Below are 20,460 nucleotides of genomic sequence, written 5' to 3'. Positions count from 1 at the left end.
ATTTAATTGCCCTGGAAACACAAATTTAACCTAGAGAAAAGTAATTGTTTCAGCAAATTAACTTTACTGTCATATAATTTTTTTCTTAAACTACTGCCTTTTTTTTTTTTTTTTTTTTTTTTTTTAAATCCTGTCAGATAACTAAGAACCTGCCTGCAAACTTTCAAATGAAGATAAAGCAATTTTTAAGTTTGGCTTCTCTGACAAAAGCAATCTGCAAGTGGAACAGGAATGTATAATTGCTTTCTGCAAATTCAGGTGGAACAATGAGTTTCTTCTTTCTTCTGACAGAGACTGAAAAACCCTGCCATCCACCACTATTTCTGGTGCGTCTGTGTCTCAACATGAGAAGTCTATAAGCAGTGGACAGATGTTGCATCAGCCTCCACCAGCTCTGAAGGAGAGGTTTGGGGTGTTAAAGCCCCAAAACCTCTTTTGAGCAAAAATAAGACAGCTTCAGGTAAGTACTCAAAGAAAACATGTATGTTTACACACGCATCTACAAGGCATGACTGGTTACTGACGCCTGCATAGAAATGTAAGAAAAGACAATTACTTCTAACCCTTAAGAGTTAGTTATCTATGACATTATTTTCCAACACCAAACATCTATCCTGTGCCAGTGCAAAAATAATATGTATATATAATCAAGGTTTAGCCTCTCTCATCATCAAAAAGGTTTCACCTGTCCTCAGGTCAGGGTCACCAGCAATGTGCTAGGATGAGATTTGAAAAACAGAATCTGAGAAGCTAATAATAAACCTGTTAAACTAATCACCTGGAGCAAAGAATTCCACTCATCTGGTAAAACTAGTAAAGTGTGTTTGTTTTATTTTACCCCACTATTCCTAAAATTCTTGGATTCTTTTCTTCACAAAACTCTAGTAATCTCAACAGTTACTCAGTAAAAACTCATCAGAACAAACTTGGGTAAAAGGGTTCTTAACATTGTATTTATTTTTAGCATACACATTATTTTATGATGCATAACCGTCAAACAAGTTTTAAAGAAGTCTGAAGCCACCCATCAACAACAGAAAACTAATAATCAGTTGATGCTGAAAAGTAACATGCACACTGAAGTTGATCCCTTGAACTATTATTACCTTAAGATTTGAGTTTACTTCTGATTTAAAACACAGACTTCTTTTATATATTGGTAAGACCATATTCCCTCCTGCTAGCTGACAATCTTCATTTGTTCAAAGACTGGAGCACGCCCTGATTTCCAGTCAATTTTGCCTATTCTAAACGTAGACTGCTTTAAGCAATCAATATTATAGCTGTAAGTAAAAGCTAATGTTGTTTCTAGTCTTAGTTTCAAGAGCATCCACCACCACAAAAACCACTGCAGCCATATGGTCACATCTAGAAACTCAAACATGCAACCCAAACTGCTGCGCTTTTGGAATTTTTTAAAATAAGCCAAGGGATCATATAATCACTACAGTATTCTTGCTCATGTTTTGCAGAAATAGTTCAGATAAAAATGACAGGAAAAAACATTTCTTTGCAAATTTGACAATATTCATCTGTTTTGCTCTTACTCCTAAGCAGCCGGAGACTTTGGCTAGCCTTACACAGGAGAAAACCTTCCAAGAAAGCGTCCTTTGGGAAGGCTTTTCAGAATCCAAGTCATACTTGTAAAAATAAAAAAAATAAAGCTGTTCATCTGTATGTATATTCAAATGATACTAGTAATACAGTCACAGCTGCCATTTTTTTCCCTTGAAATACAGCAATGTCTGCCCTTCCCCAGTCACAGTCAAGCAAAATGTTTGGTCACACAACACCAGCTCACGGGAGCACCATCCTGCATACTTCATGACAGAGCAGGAAATCACTGTATTTTTGGTTGTCATCCTTCCTCCCCTCCGAAGAATATGGTGCGAAGTGTCGTTGTGAACCTGTAGCTAAAAAGGATCACCAGGAAAAAGCATTTCTAGTAATCAAGTGAGTTCTTGGTTGACTGCCATCTGAAATCTCCAAACGACTAAATTTGATTAAGTTACAGAAGGTAACTTGGCAGGAGTTCACTCTCTTGTTGAGAAGAAACACCAAGAAACAGTTCAGACAGAAGCACATGCCTACTGGCAAAATAATTAAATAACTTGGCATTGGCTAAAGTCTGTTGCATATGAAAACCAAATAAATTAAGCATTGTTAGAACAACCAGAATTGAAAAAAAAAAAAAAAAAAAAAAAAAAAGGAAAAAACCACAACTCACCTGACTCTTGTAAGTATCTATATACCAGGAAGTTAACCTCATCACTGCTTATACTCATCTTTATTCCCAGTTAAACCATGAGGTCACGACAAAGGACACAACCCTAAAAATAAAAAGTAGGTCAATTAGACTTTTTTTTTGAACAACTAAAACATATTTCTCAACAAATGCTATATTTATAAACTAAGTAGCTCCTTGGCAGCACAGACAATGATTTTATTCGATAATGTGAGGAAGTCTACCATAGCCGTTAAAACATCATTTATCTCTCAGCAACATTAAGGTCAGTAAATTAAATACTGAAGGGCCAGATTCCCAAATGACGTAAATTGGTATGAACTGAGAAAGCATTCCTCTTAACGCCGATATTAAAAATGCCTCATTTCACAGGTCTTTAAACAAATAATCAAGTGAGTTCCACCTAATCAACAGTATTGCTAGGAAATACATTTTTCAAAATCTGAATTTCTCTATATTGGGTAACAAAGAGCACTTGTTTTCACTTCGGTATCCAGGCAATTTCTCACCTTTACTTCTAATCTGCTTCAATTTTTAGGTCCTCCTGCTCTAGGAAAATTGTGCAACATAGGCTAAGACACTGTATATGCTCAAAGAAAGCCCATTTTTTCCACTAAAAATTAGAAAAATGCCTCGGCCGTATATTTATGCTTTGCAAAAATAATTCCTAAAATTAGAGACAAAGTTTAAGCAGAACCTTTTTAGTAAAATCATTTCTCCATGCTATTAATCAATGTTTTAAGAATATCTATGGATATAAACAGATACACAGGTATATACGTACACACAAGGATTTTGCTCAATTTTAATTAAAGTAAATATTTAGCAAGAGAAATAATGCATCAGAATATATACACTTTTGATGACAAATTTTGAAAATAAAAAGCATCAAGAGCCTTTAAAACATGAAAATAAGGCCATACTTTTTTTTTTTTTTTCTTCCTCCTTACTTTAAGCTTCATTTTTGAGAACATTCTCCTGACTTCTGAATGTCTGAAGGTTAAAATCCTGGTATTTCCGTAAAACCAAGCAAACACAGAAAGACGTCAGCTGGCAGAAGAGTATGAAATAAGGTGCACCTCCTGCCCCTACTGCCTGCCTGGCACCTCACGCCAGCCAGCAGGCCCCTGCAAGTGTTACACCCAGCCGCCACCATCGTTTTCTGACGGAAGGCAGAGAAAGTGACTTCCCTACTGTTATTGGACAAGGCTTGACTGGACCTCATTTAAGTAATAATAAAAAACGTCTAATAAGTTCTTGGTGTTAACTATCAGCTTCATTTGCTGCTGCTGCTCCAAGCGGGAAAGCCGCGAACGCAGCAGCACACAGCAACTAAAGACTGACTTGCATCATAGGGCTGCCAAATAGTAAAAGGCTTTACATATTGCTTCCAGGCATTTTTTTCCCAGCAAGATTCCCCAAGGAAACAGGACAAAATAACCACGCCACCTCTCAACATCTGACTTTTGAACTTCACCGTCCCATTTCAAGCGGATCTGACAGGGGAGAGCTCTCAGGGACGAGGCTTTCCTATGGGCTCCACAGCCATGGCAGCTGGGAGAGAGAAGAGGCCCAGCCAAGCTCCCTCACAAACAGAGAGGCTACAGACAATTTGGGCAGCAAAGGGGTGCATTTGCCCAAAACCAGGCAGGGCTGCAGGGCACAGGGACACCCCAAAGAGCCAAAGGGGAGCGCAGAACATTGGGGTTGGGAGACAGGGAGCCGGGAACCAAGCCAGAGGCGGCCACGGAAATCCCGGCCTTGTGCCTTCCAGTTCTCACTGAGAGGCTTGGGCTTGAGGGCTGTGCTAGGGAACGGAGCAAGATGCTCAGAGTTTCTTAAGGAAATAAACAAAAAGGCAGAGCTATCGAGAATCTTCTCATTTCTATTTAAGGGAAGAAAATAACTGGTTCCAGTAAAACTTTTAGCTAGTGAAGCTCAACTTTTAAAGGTACGCCGGTACTATGCTCACACTACCCCCATGCACAGCCCCTGGTGGTGCTGGGCGTACAGTGTATACCTGGCAAATTACTGCACATTTTGGGGAATCACTTATTGAGCAGCATGTGAAATGAATGCCATCTTCAGCCATTTCATGCATTAGCAACCAGTTCTTGTTGTCAAGCCTGGTACAAATCATCTCCAAACACTCCTCATTGCAGAAAAGTTCTGCAGAAGCAATATCCTTCAGAAAAAAAAAAATAAATAAAGGTAATTAAAAGTAATTAAATTTAAAAAGGCTTGTAAGAAGGCTTTTTACATGAAACACACAAACAGCATTGTCTGTGACATGAGTCTCTTACTGATTTTTAAAATCTCACGGTGCCATCCAAAAAGATGGATCAAGATGCAAGAAGCAGATACGAGCACTACTTGCTACATAGAAAAGATCCATATTATTAAAATAAAAAGGGTTCCCCCACTCAAAGCAGAATTGTTGAAATGCCGCAAATTTGCCTGTCACGTGTTATGTAGCTGGATAACTAAAGAAAAAGCTAACATTTTGCTTGTCTTTCAAAAGTGTTATTCACCCTGCCAAAGTCAAATGAGTGTAATTTTTCAAGGCTGGTTCAAAGTGTTTCTAAACAAGCTGCTTGGTAAGGTAAGGACAAGTACTGCCACTCAGCTCCTGGAAACTTGCTTTCCTACCCAGCTATCAAGAGGTGGCAGTGTAACACTGGCTTTGGTACAGTAACAACTCCAAAAATACAGAAATGTGTTAAATAAATACACAGCTTGCCTGATGAGGGCATGAAACTGAAAAGGCTGCAAAAGTTTCCCTTTTTTTTTTTTTTTTTTTAAATCAAGATATTGCTTTATCCATTTTTCCAATGCTTGCTTATTTGTCCTGCAAAGCCTTTTCCTAGCGCCCTCTCCCCACAAGAGCCATGGCACACCCATGGCACCCAAGGGAGGAATTGTGGAAGGAACGAGCAAAGCCAAAAAGCCTCCTTCCATCCCCAAAGCAAGCTGTCAAACTGAAGAGAGGAGACAGCAGACACACAATAGGAGGGGACAGGATAACTCTCCCCCTCTGACACACGCAAGGCTGATGCCAGGCTGGCTGTCAGCCTGCCCAGCAGCAGCAGCAGGTCAAGCCCCAGCAGCAGGCCCTGTAGCGTGGCCACCTACAGCCTGAGTTGCCAGTCGTGTGGCCATCTGAAGCAGCAGCCGTGACCTCTGTTTCACGTGATGGGGAAGCTACAACACTGCTATTACCAGCCCTGGGGACCAGGCTGCCCTATACCTTCCCACAGGAGCTCCCCACGGGACTTTGGGGAAAGTAAGTGAGCAGGAACGACCTGAGCCCCCATCCAGCCCCAGGTGCAAAGGGGACTCACCACAGCCACAACGTCAACCAGCCCCACAGTTTGCTGTTTCTCAGTTTGTTTAGGAGCTGACAGATTTCGGACAAGTGGCATCACATGAATGTAAACAGAAACAAAGAGAGAAGGAAAGACTGAAAATAAGAAAAATCAGAGGGGTGGAAGTAGATTTATCTTTATGTGTGAATGTACCCATGCATGTACACACATACCCCACGTACTAACAAATATACATCAGTAATGGCACTTTATTTTCCCCAAATCTGCTGTTCCTGTGTGTAATTAACTATTTGTTTGGGGCAATTAATAGCATATTGATATTGCTCTTTATTTTAGATACAACTAAATAACAGAAAAGACAAAAAAACATCCAAAAGTAAGTAGAACTGACACAGAATTCCTACCAGTCTTCCATGTCCAGCCTAATTCGCAAAGGACCCACTAAATTTTTTTTTAAAAATACTTGTGACCACGTATTCCAAATACATTCAGAAAATTTATCAAGATTCTTGTGGCCCTTTTTTCTGGCCCTAATAAAAATTCCAGGTCTTCCTGAAAACATGCCAAAGGTTTACAGGAAAAGCAAACAGGCAGACACATCCCCACTACTGCTCTGGTTCCAAGCACGCTTTTAAAGGGAAGCCTCCCACTTGCCATGACATTTCTTCTGCTCCTTGGAGCAGCCCCACTGCACGTGAGCTCAATTCCTTGTGGGTAGAATCGAACCCAGGATGTGCACAAGGGCCTGCTGAACGTGCCCAAAGCACTTGTGGACTTGCAGGCCCTGGGACCTCACTGGGACCAGTTCAGTGCAAACCACCTGAAAGCAGCACACAAACGTGCACCCTGCTCATCTGTTCCTCCTGCATTTCAACACTTGTTTACAGAAACATCACTGAAAACTCAGACGCTATTCCAGAAGGCAACAAAAGACAAGTTTTTCCAAACCAACTGTGACATTTTTAAATTCCAGCCTAGGGCAGTCTACCCCAACGCAGCCCTGTAACAATTCCACATTTTCCTCAAATGCTCTTCCTTGGTTTACAGTGAATTCAAATCAAAGGTATCCCAGGACATTCTCAATGTTACTACAGAAAGTCTCCAAACTGCCAAAATTAATCAGGCATAAAAGATGCCAGCCCCAAAATAAAAAATCAGCTGTCCATACTTAACACTGGCCTCAAGATCTAGTCAAAAACTCGGTGCATCACGCATCAGTATAAAACAGAAACGATGCATGTCTGTGCCTTTGACAAATTGACCCAACTCAATCAAGTGGTGAACCAATGGCTGGAATCAAGCAAAAAGTCATTTAGAAGCTACTTTTTTCAAAGGAAATTAGGTTTCTTGTCCCAGAGCCTGCACACCAACTCCAACTTAGCTTCCACTTACCAAAACATGCCTGTATTTCTGCAGCGTGACTACTGTAAGTCAAAAAACAGCCTGCAGCGTCTTACAGGGGCTTCTCCTCCCCTCGAGGACAATCCTCATGCTTTCATACTTTAGGTAACATTTTGGGTAACAAGCAGAATCCATTCTAGTGTGATCAAGCTCCACTATCATGAACGCTGAATGTGCAGACTAGTGGGTACCCAACAGCACAAATCTGACTGCGTTTCTGACAAATTATTATTCTACTATACATGTTTACGCTAGCTTTGTACTCTTATTCCAGGTTCATGCCAAATGCTAGAGAAGAGATACCATCTGATATGGCACCTCGCCCAATAGTTGGTTGTTTTTTCTTAAATGAACGTGAGCTGGCAGAGAAAGTTTATACATCAGATTAGCACTTTTTATCTCTTAATCACAGTTTTATAACATATAGTAGATTCACTCCAGTTAGATTTACTCTATCATCACACAACAGCTTAAGGAAAAAACAGTTCTGCAGTTTTAGGTGGGCTCTAACACATCCTAATTAGGTAGGATAACAGAGAAGCCTGGCAGGCTGCTGTGAATAATAATTCCCCCAAACATACCAATCATTAATTTGATACCAAATATGATATGTTAAAGGGAACAGCTAATGCTCTGGGCAGCTCTGAAAAATGTTTAATGCTCGGATATAAACAGGCTGCTACATTTATCCATGGAAAACAGAAGCCTGGATACAGACACAATAAAATCTCCTACAACAAAAACATTGTCACTAGTGCCTTTACCTTTTCCCTCTTCCGTAAGAAACCTGACAAACAGCGTGTCAGCTTATATACACATACACAGGGGTACCTTTTTTTTTTTCTGCTTAAGAATATTCCTTTTTTTTTTCTTTAACCATAATAGTCCGAAAATAAATAAATTCTATCAACTGACCTGGACACGTATAGTCTTTTAATTGCTCCCAACAACCTGAAGGTGCATACAAGTCCCTTGGATAGTTTTATTACAATTCTGCTTTACCCTTGCTGAACCTGACAGCTATGCGTGCTGTCCCAGTGGTTCAGAGGACAGGTAACAGCACAGGCACAGCACAGATGCACTGACCTCTCTACCTCTTGTCCAACTGCATCCCTCCATCCAGGTTGATTAAGAAAACAAGGCACCAATACCAGACGTGATGAAGAAAGCAAAAAGGGCAAAGCCCTGGATTTGTGGTGTTTCAGCAGGACATCACTCAGACACAAAGCGCACAATGAGCTGAAGTTTTAGCATAAGGTCCACAGAGCAGTGTTCCCACTGGCTGCCCTCCTGCTCACAGCATTCTCCCAGGGCTCTTCCTCAGGGCACGGCGGTTCCACACCAAACTGTCTCCAAACTTAGCAAGAAGTGTTTCAGAGAGGTTTTCATCTGTAACCGCTTCAAAACAGTATAATGGAAAACTTCTATAAACAAACTGGAGAACCCCATATTTTAAACGGATGTTGGATGTCCTGCATATATTATTAGACATTAATTTCAATCAGAATGAACATTTCCTCATCCTTTACATGTTTTTTTTCCTTCTTTTAATTGTATTGACTAAATGCTCTAAACAACCCCATTCGCTCTTTCATACCTTCATTTGAGAGACAGCACACGATAAGAATGAGCCCTTATTAGGATTCTCCAACTACCTGATAGATCTGTGATTAGGAATTGTTTCCAATCTTTTGAATTTAAAGGAAAACTTTTTTAAAATTACATGTGTAAGCTCAGTTGTAATACATTTTAACATTATCTCATTGTATGCATTTTTACTTTATCTCTAAATTGCTATTTTTAAATGCCCTCTCCTTTTTTTTTTTTTCTTCTCAATAATCTATGTCAAATGTCAACCTGCATAAAAAAAAAAATCTGTAATTCTACCTAATTAACCTTCTTCGTGATTTATCGTATGGTCAACCTTTGGTAGTTTTCCTTAAAAGCAATTTGAAGCAAGAGAGCAAGAGATGCTTCTTACATGTTCATCTTTTAACTCTAGTGCTTTGTTTTTACTTTTAATCTCAAGAACACAGCTTCATTTCCAAATACAAAAATAAATAAATAAATTTTCCTTTCCTCATCTGAATTGTTTTCCTTAGCTCAGGCAATAAATATTTGTATTCTGTACTTCAGCTTTAGTGACCTAATTTATGGCAACAGTCTCTGTCTTTCCGTGCCAATTTGAGAGTATGAAGCATACGAGATGACAAAGCCAGTTTCCAATTTTCTGAAGAAAAAGAATTACAACCCTGAAAGGGGAAAAAAAAAAATCACCACCCAAACCCTCAGCTAAAAATAACAGTTACTGTCTACTTATCTGAGTACTCAATCCCCAGAAACACCAAGCACAGTCCCGAGTACTATTGCAAAATAAGCTGCAGATGAAGCCTATTTGTTGGTTTTGCCTAGAGCAAAGTAGTATTTAATTACTGAACTATGAATCTCCTCCCCAAAGTCATATGCTGTGTGACCCAGGAGACTGGGATTCCGGCTGTTCCAGCAGAGACCAGTGACAGTATATTCAATATCACACATGCAATGGCTAAAAAGCTGCAACTTCCGTGCTTTCTGGAGTTAAAGACACAGCTTCCTGGACATCTGATGGTGATTCTTGGCAGTCATTTTTTTGTAAATCCCTACAATGACTGGAGATATTTCAGCTACTGCTACTCAGCGCTGTTTAGGTTCTTAAATTTTTTTTTCCTGTTACAGTGCACCACAAGAAGAAATGTTGAGAGGCAGGTGGGAGATTTTTCTCCTGATTTCCTATGTCAGAATAGCAATGAGAAATCACGTACCAGTAATTTAAAAACCTTTCAACAGTTTTGGGGACAAATAAAATAGGCATTTTTTCCAAAATAACTTCACTGCATGATAATTGCATAGTTGTTGAAATGAAAGTAGTTTCAGTACATCGTTCTTCAGGACCAAATGTTATTCCTTCAAAATTTAGAAGTCAAATCCAGCTGCTTAGAACATACATCCATATGCCAGCAAAGTAACCAGAAAGAAAGTTTTGTCCCAATTTTGAATACTTTATGAAAGCAATCCCTGCTTGACTCTCCACAAGATCCCAAAACCAAACATCCCGTCTCACTCCAGTGAAGACAGACAAAGAGGGGGCTTTTAAGCACAGAGCTCAAATCCACTGATGCAGGAAAACTAGGATAAAATTAAAACTGTCCAGGAAGTACTAGTTAGAAAGTCACACCCCTCTTTCAATACTTAAACCATTTTTCAGAGGACATGAGGAAAGACAACCAAACATGAAAATATAGATGGACCACCTAATCCAGACCAAAGCAACTGTTCAGATAGGAAGAACCAGCAGCTCTATGGGAAGGATCTTCATGGTCAGAGTGTCCTGTACACAAGCTAGCCAAATGCTCCTGGCAGCAAAACTGGCAATGTGGCATTTCTAAAACTGATTAGAAGCAGTTAGCTTCTGACTGATTACCAGAATTAGCACATTTACCTGAGGAAACAGTAGTATAGCTTTGGTCAGCATGGATTACTTCAAAACATGACCAGCAAAATCCACCTTCTAGGTTCTGTGTAGTAACTAACCTGTACGTATTCTGTACAGGAGAAGGAAGCACCCGATAAACGCTTGGCATTACTCAAGAGAGACACATTTGCCCCCAGAATGGAAAATTTCTTACTGGGGGGCCATCACACAAACAGTGGTATCAAGCAAGTTGCAGATTCCATTCTTAGGCCATGTCCCTTTAGACCAAGTTACAAATCCTCAGGAATACTTAATTTAAACAAATTAAGACTTTTGCAATCAACTATATAGACCCTGCCTCAAGAAAGCTTTGTCAAATTGCTAAAGAACTTCACTGAATAAGTGTTGAAATAGCAACCTGCTGATATTCTCTGGATCTAGACATATAAAAGCAATAGATTTATCAAATGCAAGAAAAAATAAAATTGGAATAAGTGTTACCTGCTACGTTGCATAAAATCCAATGCAATACACCTCTTAAACATCCACCCAGTTTTAAGCATGCAAATATAGGACTGCTAATGTTCTGTGCTGCATAAAGCTCTAGTGAAAAATTAATTATGGATGAATGTGGGAGCACACCCCTTAATCCTCACTTGGATCAAGCTGTGTAAGAATTTCAGAGAAAATAAGTGAATGAGAAGAGCACTTGAATCAGTCAAAATAAGCCTTATCAAGAGCTTCTGCTGAGACTAAGGGAGGGGAGGGGCATCATCCAAAAATGTCTTCTATTTGTGACTACACATCATCAAAAAATGAGCACAAGTGCTATGGTTCAAACTTCTTGATCAAGAATGGGCAGAAATCAAACTACTGAAGCTAAAAATGGAGTTAATGATCTCTGTACCGTGCTAAGTTTGTGCTTTCAGCTGATTTATTCTCATTTTCACTGCTGGAAAACCCACTGAATCCCATGGCCTATAAGCCTGATCAAGAACATTCCATTTTTTTCCAGTATGTTGTTCCTGGTGTTCCCACAATAGATCATTCAGAGCTCTAAGGGACTGTGTCAACTGAATTGAATAATATGGTCGCCTGCTGGTACATAAATGCAAAGGCAAAGCTGAGGGGGTTTATTTTCAAAACAGGAGACATTGATCCTGTGACAATGTTCCATTACCCTGACTTCACTTCTATTAGAGACAGTGATTACATCTACATCAATCGCTTGAGCTGATGGATATTGGTGCACTAACAGTGACACAGTTTTTCACTATGCTGCTGACCTGCATACTGATGGGTTACAAAGAAGATTCATTCTGATCCTGAACTAATGCTGCTTACCTGTCAATGCAAACTACTTAAGTTTTAGCATCCTTTTGTAATAAATTGATTTTCAACTTTGTTGTTTTGAGGAATGGTGTTCAGTGACCATGCAGCCTGGCACCAATTCTGTTTGTTATGACCGATATATTTATATTGCTACCTGAAGGTAACAGAACAGCACCTGCAGTTCTCACAGCAAACTGTGGAAAGGTATCTCCGCATGCCTAGAAGAGCATCCCTATCTCCACCAGGGATTTTTTCACAAAAGATCTATGGATTCCTCTTGCATTTCACAGTATTGTCAACCTTTTACATCTTCTATCCATTGTATTTGCTATCTTCAAGCTGGTGATCCATCTTCTGGCTTTCACCTCCTCATCTGACATGCGATCTTGAGCCTGTGGTCACGCATTTGCCCTGTTTTTCACCTCCCCACCACATGTTGCCCACACTAACTCTGTTCTCCTGCATTCATCTCTCAGAACACTTGCAAGAGCACTGAATTTATCTGTACATCCTTCAGTAATTTCTCTGTTCTTCCTTCCCTGATTTTCTGTTACATGAGATGGGTTGCTAACAATTTGCACAGTAAAATCTATTATTTGAGTAAGATTCAATTAATCTTTAACACCAATTAGTTTTATTCCACCTAAACACTTTTCATTTTATTTGTCCTTGTTTGTTTAGACTTGCACCCTGAGCCACATCCCGAAGCACCTGCAGGACACCAGGCCTCTGCCTGACTCACTTCGGTGTTATTTACCACAGAGGGCTTCTCATTACGAACTTTTTTTTTTGAATGCTGCCCATAATAACAGTGAAAGAAGGTGATTCAAAGCTGTGCCTGCCCAGAACAACAAAGCCCAGCAGAGATACAAGCCAGCAGCACAAGCATGGGTGCAGGAGTGGGGCAGGCAGAGCGGCACACAGGCCTGGGGCACCACGGCGCCCAGCGGAGCAGGCCTGAGCCTCCCCACAGAGCTGGCCTCTGCAGCCCGTGGCTGGGCACTCCGCTCAACTCCACGGCACCAAAAGACAAATTAAAACCAACCACTCTTACACAGGCCTACATGCAGCTACACAACCTTATCCAACAGAGGATCAACCCCCTTGCATGTCCTGCCCTCGGTGTATACACCTGAGCGCTCACCTCAGCTTTCTAGCAAGAGCTAGCATCAAGTACAGGTTTTATTTTTGACATGTAAGTTAACAGAAGTACACTAATCCTAACCACATGCATGGAGCAAGAAAAGCATCTCCTGTAGCACGTGGCAGAGGGAAGAGTTGTCCCATGAACCTGTCTGGAGTAAAGGATTCACAAGACTGGCTGAGTGCCTTTCCTGGCTGCTACACAACTTCAGAAAAGCTTTTGGGCTATCAGTCATAGCACATAACTTCTGCAGTGGAGATACAAACATAAAATTTGATCATGGAGGAAAAAAAAAAAAAAGATTTAACTAGGCGTTCCACTCACAGAGCAGGTGAAGAGGTGTTGACCTATTCTAAATGTAAATTAAACTGACTTGTTTCCCCATTATTAAGCCTAGGCTTATATACCTTTCCCATGACAAAAGAAGTTTTGGAATTATGTACTCTGGCAACATCTAGTTTGGGGATAACAAATAATTTATTGAGATTCCCTTGTGAGTGCATGGAAGCTGCCAATTTTTTCCTGAGGCAGATGTTTTGTGACTACTAACAGCTCTGAGCCCACTGTTTCTGAAAAACAGAGGGTGAAATGGAAAACCGCTATGAGAAAACAGAATAATGGAGTATGGAAAATAAAAAGAAAAAAATCTAGCAATCTCACGGGACACAGAGAAGATCTTTCTATTACAACTTATTACAATTTCAAGTCAGGAAAATATAAACCACTAACATGAAAGGTATCACCCCAGCTCTAGTGATTGTTCATTAAGAGCAACTACATCCGAGCCTGCTACTTACTGGAGAGGAAGCCTGATTTATTTCTCTCTCTCTCTCTTTTTTTTTTTTTCCCCCCCCTAACTGCGCTGAACAAAAAGCCAACTGTGCCCTTCAGATAGGGAAAAAAATGAATTAATGGTATTAGGATTACAGTACGTTTTTATAATGCCTCCTGACTACTTGGGACAAGGCCAATATTACTTATGAGTCATGAACAGGTAGATTGGTACTTATGAATGTCAATAGTAGAAATACACTGCTTTAGACATGTTATTCTATATTAACCCAGATATTAAACATGTTGAGAATGTCACTGCAGCTGAACGGTGGAATTTGGTATTGAAAATATGTGCCAACGTTGATCATATTTAGTGTTAAAAGTTCTCTATAGCCATGAAACACATCTTAAAAGCCTGGAATAAATTAAATGTAAGCTGACAAGTTTTTTCTAGCCCCAAGATGTTCACCAAAAAGATTTAAAGACATGTAACCCATGATTGATTGTAGCATTATGCATGAATGAGGAAGGCTTAAGAAAGTTTACTCTCAGATTAAAAACTCAACTCTATTTCCTTTACCCAAGTATTTTCACATCTACCTGGGTTACTAAAGTAGCCTTAAATGAACCAGTGGGAATATGTGGGTAAATAACCATTACGAGCTGAGAACCTAAGAAAAAAGGAAAAAAAAACTTCTGCAAAACCAGAAGTAACATATATGTGCAACTGGCCATATGAACATTTAAAAAAAACGAACTTGTAAATCTACATTTGATGTGTTTGTCCCCACATCGCTACAACTATCTCTGCATTATTAGATCGCTGATCTACAAAGCAAAACGTACTTTCCTCACAACTACTCCACCTACAACACTTTCTTTTCATTCCCAAATAAAAGTCTAATGAAACTGAACACAACAACAGTATTAAAAAAGGAGCAAACTGCTGCTCGGGGTCTTTAAAAGCTGTCTTACAGCTAGCATGCACTTGTATAAGAACAATCAGATTGCAGTATCTGAGCTTAAATAACTAATTGGTTACCAATGCAAACAAAACCATGTACACCAGGAGAGTATGTAAGCATATTCAAGTTTTTTTTTTTTTGTTGTTTTTTTTTTAAAGACTAATAAGTAGGAAGAAATAACTGTATCAGAACACTCCTCAGAAAAGGGAGACGAAAGAATTAAAATGAATTAACCACTTAAAGATTGACTTCAGAAAAATGAGTGTTAAAGGGGATCATAAACCTAATGTATTTACCTTAGCACCTCAAGATTTAACTTCTGATGGATTTTGAAATTAGGCAGCTAAATTTTCCAGAAACACATACACACTTAGAAGCCTTATTAAAATTTACATCCTGTTCTTCATTAGAAGTCAAGTACTTGTCTTCCTTGGGTACTTTCTAAGACCAAGTTCACATCTCTCTCAAAAAACATGAAATTAAAAAATAAATAAATAAACACTATCTGACAGACATTACATTGTGGCATTCAAATATTCAAAGAACTTCTCATTTGTTAAATTTAAATCAATTATTTTGATAGGAGTTTAATACCATGATCTTAACCCTCCTGATGAGGCTGGGTATGGTAACACACGAAGCATCAGCCACAGGCACGATTACCGCACGCAATGACCCGTCTGTGCTGTGGCACACAGTACGATCAATGCAATTGTCTTGTTTTATATTTACAACCTAAAAATAAAAAACGAGACTGAAGTAGCATTTTCATTTCTGCTTCCACTGCCCTGTATACTATTCTGCAATACTGGTGCAATCTATTACAGAAGAAATAGAGAAATAAAGCCAAAGCCAAGCAACCTCTCAGAACCACTGCACAGCCAAGGCAGTAGGGCAAGCACGAGTGTGCTGAGATGGGTCTGGAAACATCTGTCCAGAGGCAAATGGAGGTCTGGTGGTATGGGTCGTGGGACAGAGAACTGATTTTGGAGGTGATGGATCCAAGGCAGCAGTGTTTGAGCAGGTGGAGTTAAGGATTGCTCAGCAGCTTTGTAACTGCTCAGATGGAGCACGGCAGAACTAAAACCCTTGTGACAGCACAAGCAACATATGGTAAAAGACTGACATGAAAGATTGGGCATTCCTGGGCTACCGTTCTCTTATCATCTCTTTCCTGCAGCTGTCGTCTCCACCACACACGCTCTAGAATGAGTCAAGGAAATGACTTGCGGAGCAGATGGCCCGGCTTCCACTGCGGGACATGCCACTGCACCCCACAAGGTGAGCTGCACACATGGGGCCCTTGCGAGGACACAGGTAGCTATGACAGAAACACCTCCCCCCAGTACCTGTGCAACCAGGGTCAGAATGTTTCTTAAGCCTGCAAGCGTCCCTCCAGAATTTACGTAATTTTCCGGTTCCTCGCACATGATAACGCATATACACATTCAGTCTCAGCATCTCCACATCCCACTCTGTACCTTATCTCAAAGCTTGGCTGTTCCAGTTGTCGGGAGCAAAAAAACACTACCTAGGTCTTACTACCGTGTGTTTTGGCAGAGAATATCTCAATCTATGTTAGCTGTACCTCTATTTCCATATGAAATAACTGAAAAAATCAGTGCTAAGTATTTAAAAGTATATACATTTAACAAAAAACTTGCTTATGCTTCCAGAGGTCGTCTAGCCATTGATTCAATCCCCCTTCCTACCTTCAGCATCTGCTTGTTTTTGTTCCCCCCTCTCCTCTAAATTAAGCTGTATCAAGGGTCTTTGGCAAAAATATTAGGAATAGTGTATATGCTGAGGTGATGTGCCTATAAAACACAGAAAATACATACAGTACAGTCATCATCCTTGACAAGATCTACCACACCCTGCAATATATCCTTTCTTTACTGGGAGCAGTTCCAGTATCTCAGTCATCAAGAGCATTCTTTTACTAAACACTCTGAAAAATAAAAACAAGCTTCCTTCCTTGTTCTCTGAAAACGAAATATTTTACCTAACAAATTATCCTAGACTATGGGCAATGCTGAATGAGTGCCAAGATCTGATTCTTCATTGGTTAAGTCTAGAGATATATTTACAGTATGGGAAAGGAAACATTCCCAGAGATGCTATGAATATGCCTGCCCAGATGAACAGCCCCAGATGGCTCCTACACAGTGTAAAGTCACCTGTATCTATAGGAGCAAATTGCACAGGTTTTCTCTAAAGATTAAAGAGATGAACAAAATGTCCTTCTTGCTCAGTTGGCACTGCACAGAGGGTCTTTGACTGACTAATAAAAATAATCTGAACACACTTGTAGAGGGATACAAAATGTATTTCAATAAAATATTAAAAAGATGTGTTAAAAGAACGCTATTTACACTATTCCATATAGCACATAGTGTGTGTATATATAGATAGATAGATATAAAAACCTGTACACCAAAGCAACCTGTTGTATATAATGTTTTTTGTTTGTTTGTTTTTGTGAGGGAAGCACCCTTCAAAGCTGTATACAAATGCTTACATGAATGCCTATACACATACACCTAAAAACTTTAAAAATTTAAACCTGTTGTTTTGTATAGTAGATGCAGGAGATGCTCAAAACCAGGACATTTCTTTCTGACTGCCTTGGCCAACATCAAACGTCTGTACTCACAAATTTTTAAATTAATCCCCCTTGAAACAAACTGTTCAAAACATGAAGATACATCATCTACATGATAAGGCCTCCCCCCTCCATTAAAAGGCAGTATTTTGAATTAAGCAGTCTCCTCTGCTGGTACAGTTCGAAACATGATCATGGTTTCATCTTTTGTGTAGGGAAAACAGTTTCGCTCGGAGAAGTTAAACATCAGCAGAGATGGAAATGTATCATGACTTATAACTGGAGGCTACTATTACATAAGCAGCTGCAGTCAAATTGTCTTCAAATTGTCCCATAAATGACCTCTATGCTATCTTTTGCAGAATTAAGCTACCACATTAACTACTGCTAGTTCAAATTTAAAGGAAGTTGGTAGGACAGCTTTTGAAAAAAAGAAACCCTCCATGCTAAATTATCTTTATGTCACCTCCAGCACAAGAATCACAGGTTCCACACGTGAAAAATTCTGTTCACCCATTTCCAGTAATAGGAGTGTTATTTGAAAATCAAGAGATGATAGAGGTGAAGAAGTCCATGACTTTGTCAGATTACATTATACTTTAATAAGGACTGCACAAATTGCTCGCAACATTTTGAAAAATTCTCTGTATTTTTCAGACTCCAAAGAGCTCCCATCATCTTTCTTTTCTTACAATATTTATAAAACTGAGATGTTTTTACTTTACAGAATTGCCTTTTAATATTGAGTAACGCTACTCAAAACTTCATGATGCCATTGCCCTAGAATAAATCTGAAAGCCTATTTTTCTTCCACTCCAAGATTTAGAAACAAATGCAAGTCTACATGTGTTATTTGGGCATGCTCAAGGTATTATCTATCTATAAGGCTGCAAAAATCACACTGTGAATACTACCTTATTTTAGCTATACCACTCTAATGCAGCGACAACTGGGAAAATAATTTCAGTCTTTACACCCGTTCACTTGCATCTTCTAATGGCAACCAACACAGCTGGACTTACTACTAGTTCCTCAGGTTGACTAGGGAATCCCTTTAGGAAATTTGTGTGTACCCCATCTTGTTTTTAGAAGATGTAAAGGAACCTGGGAAAGTGCAAGGAGCTGTGGATTAATCCAGAAGAATATTTCAAACTTGTTACAGTCCCGTTGACTTCAATTGCTTAAGTGATTTGTTGGAGCACAGCCAGTACAATAGTACCTTGCAAGAGCAAGGCCATAAAGAACAGTCAGCAATTTCATTTTCTGGGCTGTGGGGGCCTACTTGCAAGATAAGGCTTTTTAAAACCAACTCCCTCTGTCTTTGAGTGCCCTCTATAGACCTAAGATAGTACACAATCAGGGCTTGCTTAAATCACTATCCCTGAAAGTTTTTTAAGAAGAAAAAAAGAAAGAAAAGACATCTGCTACACCCACAAGCCATTTGTTAAATTACAGCATATATTAACAATTCTACAGATACAAACGCAGTATCAGTTAGCTGCTGCTGAAAGAACAAACACTCGATTGTGCTCTTGCACAATACGTAAGCACTGCTGCTGCTAGATGGGTTCAGAATGAATTTTCCCTTTGGTAGAAGAAGTAAGGTAATCTCGTCTGCCTTGCAACCCTAGCCATGGAGGAGAGAGGAGACTGAAGATAAGAAAGTACGTTTCAGAAAAGTATGCGAAGTTTAGAGGAGTGATAGAGGGATTACAGTTACATACATTTTAAGCAAACAATTGCAAAATCATTACTGTACATTAAACTTAAAAAGAGACTGATAACAGCACACAGTCTGGATATTTGCCCTCTGAACTACATACTCATATTTTCCTTTAGGAAGCCAGGACATTAGTACTTGGAAAAAGAAAAAATAAAACACACCACCAGACCCATACGATAACGAAAGCTCAGTAACTTTTCTTTTGCCCTTTTTTTTTGTTGTTGTTGATACACGCTAAGGATCCACGTATCACGTAGACAATATACCTTTTACAAGATGTTTTGTCAAAAGGTCTATTTATTAATATTTCCATGCTGTGAATTGATGTGTTATATTGTAACAACTCTCAATAAAATGAATATGGATTTACACATTAGACAATAACAGCTCCAAGAGGAGCTGTTAAAATACTGTTGAGTAAAAGAAGGCTTAATGTAGAGATTCAGTGGACTGCAAAAACCAACACCTAACATATACTGTAAACGCATGTAACTGTAATTACTAATACTAAATTGTACCAAATTATCAGTCCACTTTTATGACAAATAAATAGATAAATCATTGAGTGTCCTTACCAGAACTACTCTCTGAAACCCCACAATATTGTGATGTGGCAGCAGTACAGCCCTTGGTATTACACCACCTGTAACACAAACCATATTATGATAGTTTCTATCAATATTTATTTTAACGGATGAAAAAAGGATAAAAGCTATTTTTCTACCAGTCTTTCTACTGAAAGCATTAAAACAACATTCAGTTTCCTATGGGTTACAACATACGTTTACATAACAGAATAAATGAACAAAAATTAAAGACCATCTTTGAATTACTTACATGGAAAACGTTAAAAAAAATTATAGGCACAGTTTCAACTCTATTCTCTTCTCACCCTTAGTTGAAAACAAAACCCTAGCACAGAACAGAGCATTAGCTGTAATGGAATTTCTGTTCTTTTTGGCTGCTCATATTGACAAATGGGAGCTTTATGAGAATCCAGATTAAAGTTTACAAACTGCTAAGTACTGATGTGGTAGCTTTTCCAGTGCTAGCTGATGTATACAACTAAAACGTTTCAACAGCAAGATAAAAAACAGGAATCACAAGGCCACGATCAAACCATCCAGTGTTTTTCAGAATTGACTACCCTGGATCTGAGTTTAAAATCAACACATTAAAAAGAGCGTGCTATACGAGAGAATCCTTAAAATACCCTCTTTGAATTAATTTCCACAAGTGACTTCAAAGCTTAAACGCTCCCTAGGAGTTAGGTACCTCATACACCTGTGATCAGAACAATTACTGATCCTGCATTCACGTAACACAGTGATTGCTACCACGGATATTCATTGCTCTCTAATGATTTCATCCGTAATCTCACAGAAACTACAGGATTTAGAGAAAGGCTTGAAGGTTAAAAAAAAAAAAAAAAAAAAAAAAAGTGCAGTAATGCTGTCTGGGCACAGCAGCAGCCACGTATCCAAAACCTGCTGT

At 39.2% G+C, this 20,460-nt stretch overlaps 1 protein-coding gene across 5 annotated transcripts in view; it reads right to left on the bottom strand.

Moving 5' to 3' along the window:
- The window catches only part of TBL1XR1 (TBL1X/Y related 1), a 109,259-nt gene that overhangs the window by 18,178 nt on the left and 70,621 nt on the right, over positions 1-20,460 (bottom strand). For 3 of the 5 annotated variants that reach the window (XM_084529562.1, XM_084529565.1, XM_084529564.1), the window contains exon 3: positions 2,228-2,330. In XM_084529562.1, the coding sequence (XP_084385688.1) occupies positions 2,228-2,285 (58 nt within the window). In that variant the 5' untranslated portion in view covers positions 2,286-2,330. Of the gene's footprint in view, positions 1-2,227; positions 2,331-19,541; positions 19,610-20,460 lie in introns of all 5 variants that reach the window. The other 2 variants (XM_084529563.1, XM_084529566.1) reach the window with 1 other exon arrangement.

The sequence above is a fragment of the Aythya ferina genome (assembly GCF_964211825.1).
Source record: "Aythya ferina genome assembly, chromosome: 9".
NCBI lineage: Eukaryota > Metazoa > Chordata > Aves > Anseriformes > Anatidae > Aythya > Aythya ferina.
The sequence above is the reverse complement of the archived record's forward strand: the minus strand, read 5'-3'. Positions and strand labels throughout refer to the sequence as shown.